This window comes from Chiloscyllium plagiosum, chromosome 14, assembly GCF_004010195.1.
Source record: "Chiloscyllium plagiosum isolate BGI_BamShark_2017 chromosome 14, ASM401019v2, whole genome shotgun sequence".
NCBI lineage: Eukaryota > Metazoa > Chordata > Chondrichthyes > Orectolobiformes > Hemiscylliidae > Chiloscyllium > Chiloscyllium plagiosum.
The window spans coordinates 10,119,146-10,134,832 of NC_057723.1; the positions used below are offsets into that span (position 1 = coordinate 10,119,146).

At 48.5% G+C, this 15,687-nt stretch overlaps 1 protein-coding gene and 2 non-coding genes across 4 annotated transcripts; all 3 read left to right on the top strand.

The window, feature by feature from the left end:
* Positions 1 to 1,057: 1,057 nt before the first annotated feature.
* trnas-uga lies at positions 1,058 to 1,139 on the top strand. Its single transcript has one exon. It is a non-coding gene; the product is annotated as a tRNA-Ser (tRNA).
* Positions 1,140 to 4,891: 3,752 nt separating this feature from the next.
* On the top strand, positions 4,892 to 4,973 carry trnas-uga. The gene has a single exon. It is a non-coding gene; the product is annotated as a tRNA-Ser (tRNA).
* A 3,266-nt stretch (positions 4,974 to 8,239) lies between these two features.
* med7 (mediator complex subunit 7) lies at positions 8,240 to 13,639 on the top strand. Of its 2 annotated transcripts, none has more exons than XM_043703141.1 (2): positions 8,240 to 8,339; positions 11,776 to 13,639. In XM_043703141.1, exon 2 carries the CDS (start codon positions 11,796 to 11,798, stop codon positions 12,483 to 12,485), a length of 690 nt encoding a protein of 229 aa, XP_043559076.1. In that variant the 5' UTR covers positions 8,240 to 8,339; positions 11,776 to 11,795; the 3' UTR covers positions 12,486 to 13,639. The 2 variants fall into 2 exon arrangements, with proteins under 2 accessions (XP_043559076.1, XP_043559077.1); XM_043703142.1 differs by lacking the exon at positions 8,240 to 8,339 and adding an exon at positions 8,438 to 8,457.
* The last annotated feature ends 2,048 nt before the right edge of the window (positions 13,640 to 15,687 follow it).

Below are 15,687 nucleotides of genomic sequence, written 5' to 3' on the forward strand. Positions count from 1 at the left end.
CCCAGAGGTAGGAATGCTACTACCGCACCACAAGAGACCCTTTGTGACCTGCTTGAAGATATCTCCCATCAACATGTTCAGGTATGTTATGCTCCATCCCTCTCGAGCACGTGGGACTTGCACCCTGGTTTGACTGAATTTTATTTGCATTTAATCTACTTCCTAATAGAAATGGAGCAGGTGGAACTTGAACCCAGGCCTCCCAGTCCAGGGGTAGGGACACCACCACTGAACCACAAGAGGGTTGATGGCCTGACTGAAGAGGTTGATTAGAAACCATCCACATCTGCTCCCTTTGGATACTCATGGCAGAGCGCAACAGAGTCAACCCCAAGACCGTTTGATATCTTCTGATTAGACAGAGCTCGACACAGCTCAACACTGAGCTACAGGGAGAGGCTGAATAAGCTGGGGCTGTTTTCCCTGGAGAGTCAGAGGCTGAGGGGTGATCTTATAGAGGTTTATAAAATCATAAGGGGCATGGACAGGGTAAATAGACAAGGTCTTTTCCCTGGGGTGAGGAGGTCCAGAACTAGAGGGCATAGGTTTAGGGTTAAAAATCACACACCACCAGGTTATGGTCCAACAGGTTTATTTGGAAGCACTAGCTTTCACAGCACTGCTCCTTCATCAGGTGGTTGTGGGGCAGAATCAAAACACATAGAATTTATAGCAAAAGGTTTGCAGTGTCATGGAATGTTATATTAAACACATTTAGCTTAAGTCTTTCATCTTTTAGAATGATTTGGAGATGCCGGTGTTGGACTGGGGTGGACAAAGTTAAAATTCACACAACACCAGGTTATAGTCCAACAAGTTTAATTGGAAGCACTAGCTTTCGGAGCGACACTCTTTCATCAGGTGGCGCACCAAAAGCTAGTGCTTCCAATTAAACCTGTTGGACTATAACCTGGTGTTGTGTGAATTTTAATCTTTGAGAATGATCAATCTTTGGTTCCTTCATATGTAAATCCAAGAACTTCTTTAAAGTTACATTCTCAAGACAACTTTTAACAATAGGTGCCATCCCAGCTCAGATAACACCTTGGTGGTGGGTGCTGTGATGGCCGAGTGGTTAAGGCGTTGGACTTGAAATTCAATGGAGTATCCCCATGCAGGTTCAAACCCCGCTCATAGCGATATCTGTGAGGTTAAAGTCTGTCTGTGTCGCAATGTTTGGTCAGACTGATTCTATTTCTGAAGTGGGAGTTACAGAATCCTGCATGAATTTATGCAGCTTTTGATCAAAGTAAAATGTACTTCTCCACGTACAAATTCACCCAACAAACTTATATGTGTGTGTGCAGGGGAGACCGAGCGATTGCGTTTATGTGGGGGTGAGAGTGTGTGTCTGTGTGTGAGTATAATGGGGTATACATCTGTGAGAGGTTACAGGTGTGGGTGTGACTGTGGAGAATGTGTGTGTGTATATGAAAGAGAGCTTGTGTATGACAGAGGGTCTGTGTGAGTGGGCTTGTGTGTGTGAGAGAGAGAGTGTATAGTGTAATGGGGTCATCTGTAGTGTGACATGAACCCCAAGTCCTGGTTGAGGCCATCTCCATGGGTACTGAACTTGGCTATCAGCCTCTGCTCGGCCACTTTGCGCTGTTGCCTGTCCCGAAGTCTGCCTTGGAGGTTGGTCACCTGAAGTTCTGAGGCTGAATGTCCTGGACCACTGAAGTATACCCTGACCAAGAGGGAACACTCCTGGCTGATGATTGTTGTGCAGTGTCCATTCATCTGTTGCTGTAGCCTCTGATCAGTCTCGCCAATGTATCATGCCTAAAGGGTATCCTTGCCTGCAGCGTATGAGATAGACAACATTAGCCAAGTTACATAAGTGAGTACCTGCTGTGTATATGGTGGGTGGTCTCACCACGTGTAATGGTGATATCCGTGTCAACACTCTGCCACGTCTTGCAGTGTCTACCATTATAGGTTTATTTGGTATTGTCCTGAAGGCCAGGCAGTTTGCTGCAAACAATGATCTGTTTAAGGTTTGGTGGCTGTTTAAAGGCGAGAAGTGGAGGCGTGGGGAAGGTCTTGGCGAGGTGCTCATCGAGGTTTAGGGTGTACAAAGTTAAAAATCACACAACACCAGGTTATAGTCCAACAGGTTTCAGAAATGACAGCCAGACTACTAAGACCCCTCGGAATCCTAGTAGCACACAAACCCACCAACACTCTCAAACAAAAACTAACAAACTTAAAAGACCCAGTACAACCCATGGACAAAGCCAACGTCGTCTAAAAATTCCATGCAAGGACTGCCACAAACACTACATAGGACAAACAGGAAGAAAGTTAGCCACCAGGATACACGAACACCAGCTAGTCACAAAAAGACACGACCCTCTCTCCCTCGTAGCCCTACACACGGTGGAAAAAAACCACCATTTCGACTGGGACAACACATCTACCCTGGGAAAGGCTAAGCAAAGACATGCCAGAGAATTCCTAGAGGCCTAACACTCCAACCACAACGCCATAAACAAACACATAGATCTAGATACCATCTATCAATCCCTCAGAAAACGAACAGGAAATGACATCACCACAAACCCCAGGAACCCCATCCAGGACAAACGTATAAATAGAAAGCAGGAGACAACAGCTTCGCTTCACTTGGAGGTCGCCACTGATGATGTTACCTAGCCACGTAATGAAACGTCTGGATATCAAACCTACAGCTCAGGGAGCAAACCTACACCCTAAACCGCAACCTGAGCTACAAACCTTCACAAACCTTGCAGGTTTAGTGTGAGAGGGGAAAGATTTAAAAGGGACTTAAGGGGCAACATTTTCACGCAGAGGGTGGTGTGTGTATGGAATTTGCTGCCAGAGAAAGTGTGAAGGCTGGTACAGTTACAACATTTCAAAGGCATCTGGATGGGTACATGAATAGGAAGGAATTTGAGGGATATGGGCCAAGTGCTGGCAAATGGGACTAGATTAATTTAAGACATCTGGTTGGCATGGACGAGTTGGACCAAGGAGTCTGTTTCCATGCTGAACATCTCTATGACTCTGACCCTATATGGTTCCCTATTGTAGACTAATGGAGAAAGTGAAGTCACAGGTTTGCAGGGTGTTCCAGCAAGGTGGATAAAGAACTAGTTGAGCAACAGGAGACAGAGAGTAATAATTGAAGGGAGTTTCTCGAAATGGGGAAAGGTGACCAGTGGTGTTCCACAGGGATCAGTGCTAGGGCCACTATTATTTGTAATGTACATAAATGATCTAGAAGAGGGCACTGTTGGTATGATCAGCAAGTTTGCAGATGACACAAAGATTGGTGGAGTGGCAAAAAGCATAAGGACTGTCAGAGAATACAGAAGGATATACATAGACGGGAGAGTTGGGCGGAAAAGTGACAGATGGCTTTCAATCCAGAAAAATGTGAGGTGATGCATTTAGGCAAGTCTAATTCTAGAACAAATTATATAATGAATGGAAGAGCCTTGGGAAAAGTTGATGGGCAGAGAGATCTGGGAGTGCAGGTCCATTGTACCCTGAAGGTTGCTGCATAGGTAGATAGAGTGGTCAAGAAGGCGTAAAGTATGCTTGCCTTCATTGGACGGGGTATTGAGTATAAGGGCTGGCAAGTCGTGTTAAAATTGGACAAGACATTGGTTCAGCCGCATTTAGAATACTGTGTACAGATCTACTTGCCACATTACCAAAAGGATGTGGATGTTTTGGAGAGGGTGCAGAGAAGGTTTACGAGGATGTTGCCTGGTATGGAAGGTGCTAGCTATGAAGAGAGGTTGAATAGGTTAGGTTTATTTTCACGAGAAAAAAGAAGATTGAGGGGGGTCCTGATTGAGGTTTACAAAATCATGAAGGGTATAGACAGGGTGGATAGAGACAAGCTTTCTCCCAGGGTGAAGGATTCAATAACGAGAGGTAATGCTTTCAAGGTGAGAGGTGAAAAGTTTATGGGGGATACATGCAGCTACTTCACACAGAAGGTGGTGGGCGTTTGGAACGCATTGCCAGAAGAGGTGGTAGAGGCAGGCACGGTAGATTCATTTAAGATGTATCTGGACAGATGCATGAGTAGGTGGGGAGCAGAGAGATACAGATGCTTAGGAATTGACCGACAGTTTTAGACAGTACATTTGGATCGGCTCAGGCTTGGAGGGCCGAATGGCCTGTTCCTGGGCTGTAAATTTTCTTTGTTCTTTATAACTCTTCCAGAACTACTCCCTTATGCATCAGTTCCCTACCCAAACAAACCTTCTGCAGCCCAATTCTCTGAGCACCTTCAACTCCAGTCTCATGAGCCTCCTTGATATACCATTGCCAGTGCAATAGTTTTTTTTAGCTAACCTGGTCACAAGCTCTGAAATTCCATCGCTAAACATCTCCAGTTGCCTCAGTGGGTCCTGTGTTAAATTTTGTTGAAATTAAATGTTGCCTCTGTTAAATTTTGCATCTGACCCACGCTCTCGAAAAACATCTTGAGAGATTTAATGAAATTAAAGGCTCTATAATAATTGCATGTCTTAGTAATGTTGTCTCTATCGTGCAAATGGGACTGCTACTACAACAACTGACCTGTACTAACTCAAGACGATATTGAGAAAAAGGCCCCAAACGTCACAGAGGCCGTGCAAAACAAACTATGATCAAGTATACGTCAAAATGAGATGACTTTCTTGACTGTAAAACACATTCAAATGTTCTAGGAGCAATGGCAGGCGCTATACAAATGCAAGTCTGCTCCCCCGCCCCCATGATGCTGTTTCTGTTCTCTGTTACGTAACCGGCTGGCCCCGCCCTCTCCGTCCGGGGTCTGTCACTCACATCAACCAACTCCACCTCGAGAGTCGAGATACCGCCCACCGCTGTGACTCAGTTTAGCGACGGCGCCGCCAGCCTCCGCTGTGCTGTGATGGCCGAGTGGTTAAGGCGTTGGACTTGAAATCCAATGGGGTCTCCCCGCGCAGGTTCGAACCCTGCTCGCAGCGATATTCGTTTTGTGCTGAATTACATAAACTCACCAGAAAATACTTTCTCCTTTCCTGTTTAAGTTAAACTTCAGTCAGTGTGATTCAAATCATTCTTCGGTGCTGGAAGTGTTGGGTTTCGTAGGACACATTATAGCAATTGTGCGTTTTTTAAAAACTGATATTGTTTTTTATGTTGATTTTTATATTGTCACCTGATATTAATTATGTACGTTTTAATAACTATTTGCTATTACGTTGATATTTTATTATTGATACATTATTTTGGTGTTATCACCTAATATTAACTGTGCAATTTTTATACAGATATTTCTTTTTCCATCGATGTTTGAAAATGATTTAAAATTAACATTTGGGAACAGGCACTAATGATTAAGATAAAAGTTTGGTTTGTCTTTGTATAAATTTTTAAACTATATATTGAGCCTCCTCTCAGATGGATGTAAATAGATTTAGCAACACCATTTAAAAGAGCAAGAGGAGTCCTCAGCAGTGAACTGAGGCTGGCATTTAGGTCCCAATCAACGTCAGTAAAAATTTTTTTTAAAGAAATCTTATGGGATCTTGCTGTGCACATGTTGGCTGATACATTTCCTCCATTACAACAACTTCAAATATACATAGGTCATCGGCTGTAAAGCCATGATGATGGAGTGACCTGAAATGGTGCTAGACAAATGCAACTTCGCCAATTGTGGTGTGATCTTTTAGGCAGGAATTTTGACTCATTACTTAATCACAGCCAGTCTGATCCCTGAGTTTATGATGGAATGCACAAGTCAAAGTGAAGATCCTGAACTCATTTGCGCAAATTTGATAAAATTACGCCCCCATTATAAATGTATACTGAATGAAAGAGTTTATGCCCCCTCTACTGGGCACTTTCCTATAGTGCTAGACTCTGCCGAAGTGGGGAAAATGTGTTAAAAACGATACCAATTACAATACAAATTCCCAGCTTGGCGAACAGAACCACAACACCAATTATTGAATTGAATTAAATTTATTGTCACGTGTACCGAGGCTTTGTCTTGCGAGCAATACAGACAGATCACAGTTAAGTTGCATACATAAGTAAATAATAGGTAAACAACAGCATCCACAACAAGCTTCCTTGGACTCTTCATGTGGACACACTGTTTACAAAGGCCCAACAATATCCTTCTTCATTAGGCAGCTGAGGAAATTTGGCATGACGGTGAATATCCTTGCCAACTTTTATAGGTGCGCCATCGAGAGCATTCTGTCTGGGTGTATCACTACCTGGTATGGCATTCAAAGGTCAGAGACGGTTACAGAGAGTGGTGAACTTGGACCGGACAATCACAAAGGCCAACCTCCCACGATGGAGGAGGCCAAGGACCTGCATGTCCTTGGCAGAGTGGGAGGGGGAGTTAAAGTGTTCAGCCACGGGGCGGTTGGGTTGGTTGGTCCGGGTATCCCAGAGGTGTTCCCTGAAATGTTCCGCAAGTAGGCGGCCTGTCTCCCCAGTATAGAGGAGACCACATCGGGTGCACCAACCAACCCAACCGCCCCGTGGCTGAACACTTTAAATCCCCCTCCCACTCCGCCAAGGACATGCAGGTCCTTGGCCTCCTCCATCGCCAGACCCTGACCACACGACGCCTGGAGGAAGAGCGCCTCATCTTCTGCCTAGGATCCCTCCAACCACACAGGATGAAAGTAGATTTCTCCAGCTTCCTCATTTCCCCTCGCCCCATCTTTTCTCAGTCCCAACCTCCGGATTCAGCACTGCCCTCTTGACCTGCAATCTTCTTCCTGACCTCTCCGTCCCCACCCCCTCTCCGACCTATCACCCTCACCCTCACCTCCTTCCACCTATCGTATTCCCAGCGCCCCTCCTCCAAATTTTACCCCCTCCCACCATTTATCTCAGCCCACTTGGCACACTAGCCTCATTCCTGAAGAAGGGCTTATGCCTGAAACGTCGATTCTCCTGCTCCTCGGATGCTGCCTGGCCTGCTGCGCTTTTCCAGCAACACACTTTTCAACTCTGGACTCCAGCACCTGCAGTCCTCACTTTCTCCTAGTTGATCTCTACCTCTGAGCCAGGTTCCAGTCCCACCTGCTCCAAAGGTGTACAATAACGTCTCTGAATAGGTTGATGAGAAAACAGCTTTTAATTAAAAAAAACACGATTACAAAACAGTTGGAAAGCTTTAACAGGATTTGACAAAGCAGCCTGGGTTGATAAAAAGCTAATCATGCTAGACAAATTTATTGGAGATTTTCTGAAGATGTATCTGATAGAGTAAATAAGGGAGAACCAGTGGATGTGTTTTTTTTTGGATTTTCAGAAGGGTTTTGATACGGTGCCCTCCTCCATAAGAGGTTAGAGGTCAAAGTTAAAGCACATGGGGTGGAGAATTGTCATGGATTGGGAATTGAGAAGAAGTGGGTACTACAGATGCAGGAGATCAGAGTCAAGATGAGAGTTGTTCTGGAAAAGCACAACAGGTCAGGCAGCATCCGAGAAGCAGGAAAATCGACGTCTCAGCAAAAGCCCTTCATCAAGAATGAGGAGTAGAGGGCCCAGCACCGATCCTTGTGGCACTCCACTGGTCACAGGCCTCCAGTCTGGAAAACAACCCTCCACCACCACCCTCTGTCTTCTACCTTTGAGCCAGTTCTGTATCCAAATGATTAGTTCTCCCTGTATTCCATGAGATCTAACCTTGCTAATCAGTCTCCCATGGGGAACCTTGTCGAACACCTTACTGAAGTTCATATAGATCACATGTATGTGTGTATATGTATGTATGTGTGTATATGAATGTTGGTGTGTATTTGTATGTATGTGTATGAATGTGTGTTTGTATATGTATGTATGTGTGTATATGTATGTATGTGTGTATATGAATGTATGTGTATGTATGTGTGTATATGTATGCCTGTGTGTATATGAATGTGTGTGCATGTATGTGCATATGTATGTATGTGTGTATATGTATGTATATGAATGTATGTGTGTATATGTATGTATGTATGTGTATATGTATGTATGTGTGTATATGTATGTGTATATGTATGTATGTGTGTATATGAATTATGTGTATATGTATGTCTGTGTATATGAATATGTGTATGTATGTATGTGTATTTGTGTATATGTATATATGTGTGTATATGAATGTATGTGTGTGTATGCATTTGCAAGGAGGTCCCTGGGAAGTGTAAAGATGGGGAAGTGCGCATGCTCGGATGTAATAACCACGCCCACTGCCCGCATCATGTGCCCCATCCGTCACTGTGACTGACATCTCATCTATCCAATGGGAAGCTGTCCATTGCAGGTGTTTTAACCAATCGGAGCGGCCCGGCGCCTGGAGACGCTGCTCGGCGGCGGTAAGTACGTGAGGCCGGGGATTGGGGCCTGAGCCTCCCTCAGGCCCAGGGTTGTACCCCTCTGTGCCTTTTCCCCCCCTCCCCGCAGTTAAGGATCACACCAACGGGAACTCCGCGGGTATTTAACCCCAAATCGTTGGGAGTGAGCAGTTCAGCCCCTTCACCACCCCTTGTGTCAGTGAGGAGTGGGAGGGGTTATTCTCACCCCCCCCCCCTGTCTGGATGGGGATGGGCAGTGGGGGTTATTCCCTCCCCCCCCCCGCGGTGGGGATGGGGAGTGGGGGTTATTCCCCCCTGTCTGGGTGGGGACAGGGAGTGAGGATTGGGAATTGGAGTTATTGCCCCCCGTCAAGATGGGGAATGGGGGTTCCCACCCCCGGTCAGGGTGGGGGAGGGAGTAGGGGTTATTCCCCCACCTGAAGAAGGGCTTATGCCCGAAACGTCGATTCTCTTGTTCCTTGGATGCTGCCTGACCTGCTGCGCTTTTCCAGCAACACTTTTTCAGCTTATTCCCCCACCTGTCTGGGTGGGGGTGGGGAGTAGGGGTTATTCCCCACCCTGCCTGGGTGGGGATGGTGAGTTGGGGTTATTTCCCCCCCCCCCCACACACCCCGGTCTGGGTGGGGATGGTGAGTCAGGGTTATTCCCCTCCCTGTCTGAGTGGGAACAGGGAGTAGGGGTTATTACTCCCCTGTCTGTGTCAGTGATGGGGAGTTGGGGTATTCCACCCCCTGTCTGAGTGGGGATGGGGAGTGGGGGTTATTCCCCCCCGCCGTATGGGTCAGTGATGGGGAGTGGGGGTTATGCCCCCCTGTCAGGGTGGGGGTTATTTCTCCCCTGTCAGGGTGGGCATGGGGAGTGGGGGTTATTTCCCCCTCCTGTCTGATCGAGGACGGGGAGTGGGGGTTATTCCCCCCCTGTCTGGTTAGGGATGGGGAGTGGGGGTTATTCCCCCCCACCCCGTCTGGATGGGGATGGGGAGTGGGGGTTATTCCCCCCCCCCCCCCCCGTCACAGGCAGTGAGGATTGGGAATTGGAGTTATTGCCCCCCGTCAAGATGGGGAATGGGGGTTCCCACCCCCGGTCAGGGTGGGGGAGGGAGTAGGGGTTATTCCCCCACCTGAAGAAGGGCTTATGCCCGAAACGTCGATTCTCTTGTTCCTTGGATGCTGCCTGACCTGCTGCGCTTTTCCAGCAACACTTTTTCAGCTTATTCCCCCACCTGTCTGGGTGGGGGTGGGGAGTAGGGGTTATTCCCCACCCTGCCTGGGTGGGGATGGTGAGTTGGGGTTATTTCCCCCCCCCCCCACACACCCCGGTCTGGGTGGGGATGGTGAGTCAGGGTTATTCCCCTCCCTGTCTGAGTGGGAACAGGGAGTAGGGGTTATTACTCCCCTGTCTGTGTCAGTGATGGGGCGTTGGGGTATTCCACCCCCTGTCTGAGTGGGGATGGGGAGTGGGGGTTATTCCCCCCTGTCTGGGTGGGGACAGGCAGTGAGGATTGGGAATTGGAGTTATTGCCCCCCGTCAAGATGGGGAATGGGGGTTCCCACCCCCGGTCAGGGTGGGGGAGGGAGTAGGGGTTATTCCCCCACCTGAAGAAGGGCTTATGCCCGAAACGTCGATTCTCTTGTTCCTTGGATGCTGCCTGACCTGCTGCGCTTTTCCAGCAACACTTTTTCAGCTTATTCCCCCACCTGTCTGGGTGGGGGTGGGGAGTAGGGGTTATTCCCCACCCTGCCTGGGTGGGGATGGTGAGTTGGGGTTATTTCCCCCCCCCCCCACACACCCCGGTCTGGGTGGGGATGGTGAGTCAGGGTTATTCCCCTCCCTGTCTGAGTGGGAACAGGGAGTAGGGGTTATTACTCCCCTGTCTGTGTCAGTGATGGGGCGTTGGGGTATTCCACCCCCTGTCTGAGTGGGGATGGGGAGTGGGGGTTATTCCCCCCTGTCTGGGTGGGGACAGGCAGTGAGGATTGGGAATTGGAGTTATTGCCCCCCGTCAAGATGGGGAATGGGGGTTCCCACCCCCGGTCAGGGTGGGGGAGGGAGTAGGGGTTATTCCCCCACCTGAAGAAGGGCTTATGCCCGAAACGTCGATTCTCTTGTTCCTTGGATGCTGCCTGACCTGCTGCGCTTTTCCAGCAACACTTTTTCAGCTTATTCCCCCACCTGTCTGGGTGGGGTCGATTCTCCTGTTCCCTGGATGCTGCCTGACCTGCTGCGCTTTTCCAGCAACACATTTCCATCGTTATTCCCACCCCTGTCTGGTTGGGGATGGGGACGGGGTGTGTGGGTTATTCCCCCCCTGTCTGGGTGGGGATGGGCAGTGGGGGTTATTCTCCCCCCCCCCATCTGGGTGGGGATGGGCAGTGGGGGTTATTCCCCCCCCCCCCCCGTCTGGGTGGGGACAGGGAATGGGGGTTATTCCCCACTCTGTTTGGGTGGGGATGGGGAATGTGGGTTATTCCCCCCAGGGATGGGGGTGGGGAGTGGGGGTTATTCCCCCCTGTCAGGGTGGGCATGGGGAGTGGGGGTTATTCCCCCCCTGTCTGGGTGGGGACAGGGAGTGGAGGTTATTCCCCCACCTGTCTGGGTGGGGATGGGGACAGGGTGGGGAGTGGGGGTTATTCCCCCCCTGTCTGTGTGGGGATGGTGAGTCGGCGTTATTTTTCCCCCCCCTGTCTGGGTGGGGATGGTGAGTCAGGGTTATTCTCCTCCCTGTCTGAGTGGGAACAGGGAGTAGGGGTTATTACCCCCCTGTCTGGGTCAGTGATGGGGAGCGGGGGTATTCCACCCCCTGTCTGAGTGGGGATGGGGAGTGGGGGTTATTCCACACCCCCCCCCCCCCACACCCCATCTGGCTGGGGACGGGGAGTGGGGGTTATTCCCCACCCTGTGTGGGTGGGGATGGTGAGTCGGGTTTATTCTCCCTCTGTCTGGGTCTGTGACGGGGAGTGGGGGTTAATCTCCCCCCTGTCTGGGTGGGGACAGGGCGTGGGGGTTATTCCCCCCACCCCCAGTCTGGGTTGACACAATGCGCTGACTGACAACCTTCTGCACTGTAATACTACTGTCAGACAGATGAGGAGATATTGGTAAGTGGATTTTAAGTGAAGTCTTACGGGCGGTAACAGAGCTAGTGAGGTTTCGGAAGGGACTACTGGTAATCAGGGTCTAGCAGCTGGAGCTCCTGTTGTCAGTGAAAATTGGAGGCCAGGGTTGAAGGGGTTCAGAGATCTTTTAGGCCTGGAGTGGTTACAGAAATAGGCAAGGGTGATGCTGTAGAGGAATTTTCAAAACAAGGATGAGAATTTTAAAATTGACACATTCATTACCACCTGTAGCAGGGGATAGGCTTTGAGTGGCAGCTTTGTTGATAGTGAAGACGAAAGCCACAGATTTGAGCTCATTCCTTATTTTTTGTCCTTTGCAGTTCCAGTTCCGTTGAATGCAATGGGTGAGCCACAGCAGGTGAGTGCATTGCCTCTGCCTCCTGCACAGTACTACAAGGAGTACACAGATGACAATGTCCGCAAAGGCTTTGCTCCGAAGCCACCGCCTCCCATCAGGGACAGCTACACCATGTTTGGTAACCAGTTCCAGTGCGATGACTTGATCATTCGCCCGTTGGAGGGCCAGGGCATCGAGAGGCTCCACCCCTCACAGTTCGACCACAAGAAAGAGCTCAAGAAACTCAACATGTCCATTCTGGTGAACTTCCTGGACCTGTTGGACATCCTGATCAAAAGCCCCGGGAGCATCAAACGGGAGGAGAAACTGGAGGACCTGAAGCTCCTGTTTGTTCACATGCATCACCTGATCAACGAGTACCGCCCCCACCAGGCCCGGGAGACACTGCGCGTGATGATGGAGGTGCAGAAGAGGCAGCGCCTGGAGACGGCCGAACGCTTCCAAAAGCATCTGGACCGGGTGATGGAGCTGATCCAGAGCAGCCTCTCCTCGCTTCCCGACGACCTGCCTGAGGCTGGGGACCTCATGGCCAAGGTGAAGGTTGAACCCCTCGACACGGACGAGTGCATTGGCTGCGGTCAAGCAGAAACCCAGATAGACTCCTCATCCAAGAGTGAGGAAGTTAGTGATAAAGACGCAGCCATGTGTGCCATCATTGATGATATGACATAGACACTTCAGCTGTGAATACAGCCAGACCGCTTCAGAGGAGACTGGTGTTAATATGATTTTTGTATCGTGCAAGTGGGTGTGATAAATTATCAATCTAGATCCTCCCCTTCAACTATAGTAGGCAGAGAGACTGAGGACTGTGCCTGGAGAGGCCTTGATAAGTTGCAGCTATTAGTGCTGGCAATTTCCATTTGTGCATTGACAAAGGAGTTTGCATGAATGTGGTTTCCTTTACAATCTGGGTACCCAGCTCTGCTTTGCCATCCGTGAACTCTTTGTGAAGTGTAACACAGTTAATCCCACATCTTTCCCTATTCCCCTGCCTTTGGAGATATCCCTCACTCTCCATTCCTGACTCTGAGTCCACTCATGGCAAGTGCTGAGAAGCCACGTCAAGGGATCATCTTCTGTGGTTTTTATTTTTGTCCAGAGATGGTTCCAGAATACGACACGTTGTGCCCCCAGCAGTTCGGTATCCTGTGGAGTGAACACACTGGCTGACGGTACTTTGGATTTGAGAGTTAAAATTCACTTATCTTCATTCATTTCTCCCTCTTATCCATTTAACTTGCCTCAGCACCACTGACCCAAGTCTAACCCCCTTCCCTTCTCCCAAGAAAGCATATTTCTTGTTTTAGAACGTACAGTAGTAACTACTTCAGTGATCTCCCGTTCAAAGATAACTCAGCAGTGATTAATGGGAATGGAGACTGGACTGAACAACTGAAGGAAGTGGTCAGCGTGCTCCAGATGTCTTCAGGCAATTGAGGTGACATTTATAACCTGAAATAAGTTCCCTGCACCTTCACATTGACAGAAATTGTACAGGTTTCCCCAGTATCCTGAATTGTAATGTTTGTCCATTGTCTTTAAAGTCTTGCTGCACCAGCACAGACACTGAATCCTGGAGTCGGATTCACATTCTGTTCTTGAGGTGCAGAATTGAAGGTTTCTATTGACTAACTGAATGGGGCATTCGGTTTGAAATTAAACTGGAACAGATCGAGACAAAAGGTACATACGTTGGCCTGGAGAATGTCTCTGAGATTTATGCTGATAGTAATAGAAAAACTATCAAATGGCAGAAGTTGATACTTTATTGTATTCTTAAGTGAAACATTTCTGTCTCAAAATAAAGACTTTGTTGCCCATTATTCTCTGAAATCCAATTTGTTTCCACAAACAGTATCTGTTCCAACTCCTGGCAAAATATGTTGCAACTTGCAGAATAGGTTATATTTAAGTTCCACTGTGGTTCTCGAGTGAATGTAAATCCATCAGTAGAAATGTGACTATTCTGCAGACAAAGTGCAGCTTGTCAATGCTGAATTGAGCTGATTGTGTGCACACCATGGGTTCTGATTACACTGCCCGTGGAGGAGTGATTCACTTAACAGAAATACCAAGTGATTCTGAGGGACAGTTATTCCACTGACAGGAGCACTGCACTCTGAAGTTAGTACTGAGGGAGCCCTGCACTGTCGGCAGGGTCAGTACTGAGGGAGCCCTGCACTGTCGGCAGGGTCAGCACTGAGAGAGCCCTGCACTGTCGGCAGGGTCATGACTGAGGGAGCCCTGCACTGTCGAGAGGGTCAGTACTGAGGGAGCCCTGCACTGTCGAGAGGGTCAGTACTGAGGGAGCCCTGCACTGTCGGCAGGATCAGTACTGAGAGAGCCCTGCACTGTCGGCAGGGTCATGACTGAGGGAGCCCTGCACTGTCGTTGGTCAATATCAAAAGAGCGGGGTGCTATTGGGAGGTTCAGTACTAAGAAAATACTGCATCATCGAATCTTCCCTAGAAATGCTGTTTTAAGGGATAAAATTGACCAGAATGTTGGTTAGAACTGCCTTGTTCATACCTGAAACAGCACGTTTGATATTTTACATCCACCTTAGAGATTGTATCTTCTGGTCTTGTCGTCACATTGCAGTTTGAGGAAGCTTGCAGTATGCAAATGGGCAACCAAGCTTTCTGAATAAGGACAGTGACAGCATTAATGAAGCAGGACATTAGCTGTGGTAGGTCTTAGGGATGGCCTGAGGTTACGAATTAGATTACTTACAGTGTGGAAACAGGCCCTTCAGCCCAACAAGTCCACACCTCTGAAGAGCAACCCACCCCCCTCTGACTAATGCACCTAACAATATGGGCAATTTAGCATAGCCAATTCACTTAACCTGCACATCTTTGGACTGTGGGAGGAACCCAGAGGAAACCCACCCAGACACTGGGAGATGTGCAAACTCCACGCAGACAATTGCCTGAGGTGAGAATTGAACCCAGGTCTCTGGCGCAGTGAGGCAGCAGTGCTAACCACCGTGCCACCCACGTGCTTTGACAAATGCACCTGTTTGTTTCCAGAATCACTGGGACTTGGATGTGGGAGATTGGAAATTGCTAAGGAAATCACCCTGGATTCTTGTAACCTACCTAGTTACTCCTGTTGAGCGTTACATGTGAAGGGACAGCAGATAAAGACAGAGTTAGCATTGGTCACTCAACAGCTGAATGACCTGAAGTTGGGATAGTGGATAGAGGAAGCTGGTGAATGACCATCCGAACCAGGGCCCACAGTTGAGTAGCATATCTCTTAAAATCATGGAGAGGTGCAGTATCCTACAGGTCACCTGTCTGATTTCTAACACATATTGGAATCATCAAAATCATATTCATTCCATGGATGCAAAGAAATAGGCCATTTGGACCCTTGCGGCTGTTCCTCCATTTCAGATCGTGGCTGATCATCTACCTCAATGCAGTTTTCTTGTGGGAGCCCCGTATGCTACAGAAGGATACCATTCTTTGTAGTGGACGCAACAAGGATTCATCAGATGGAAGGCTATGCTGTGACAAGAGACAGTAGAATGAATCAATAATTCCTATTAGTTTAGAAGAATCAGATTTCAGGTAAGAACCACCATTAGCACTTCCCTGAAAGGCCCACTGTTTTATGTGCCACTCAGAGACTTATTGGATCTGGCCTTCCCCTGGGACCAAGGAATCCACTTCTCCAAACCTGTATCACCCCTTCCATATTCCCCCTTCTGTCGCCCCTCCCTTTTTCTCCCACTCAGTTCCCACTATCTGTTTCTCCCACCCTGTTTTACAATTCTCATTTTCTCCCACTCTGCTTCTCCCCCTCTCTCTCTCTCCATCTCAGTTTCTGCCCCTTTGTTTCTCCTAATCACTTTCTCACCCTC

Excerpts from the sequence above, each read along its gene's own strand:
- med7 (XM_043703141.1), top strand. The coding sequence starts at position 11,796 with ATGGGTGAGCCACAGCAGGTGAGTGCATTGCCTCTGCCTCCTGCACAG.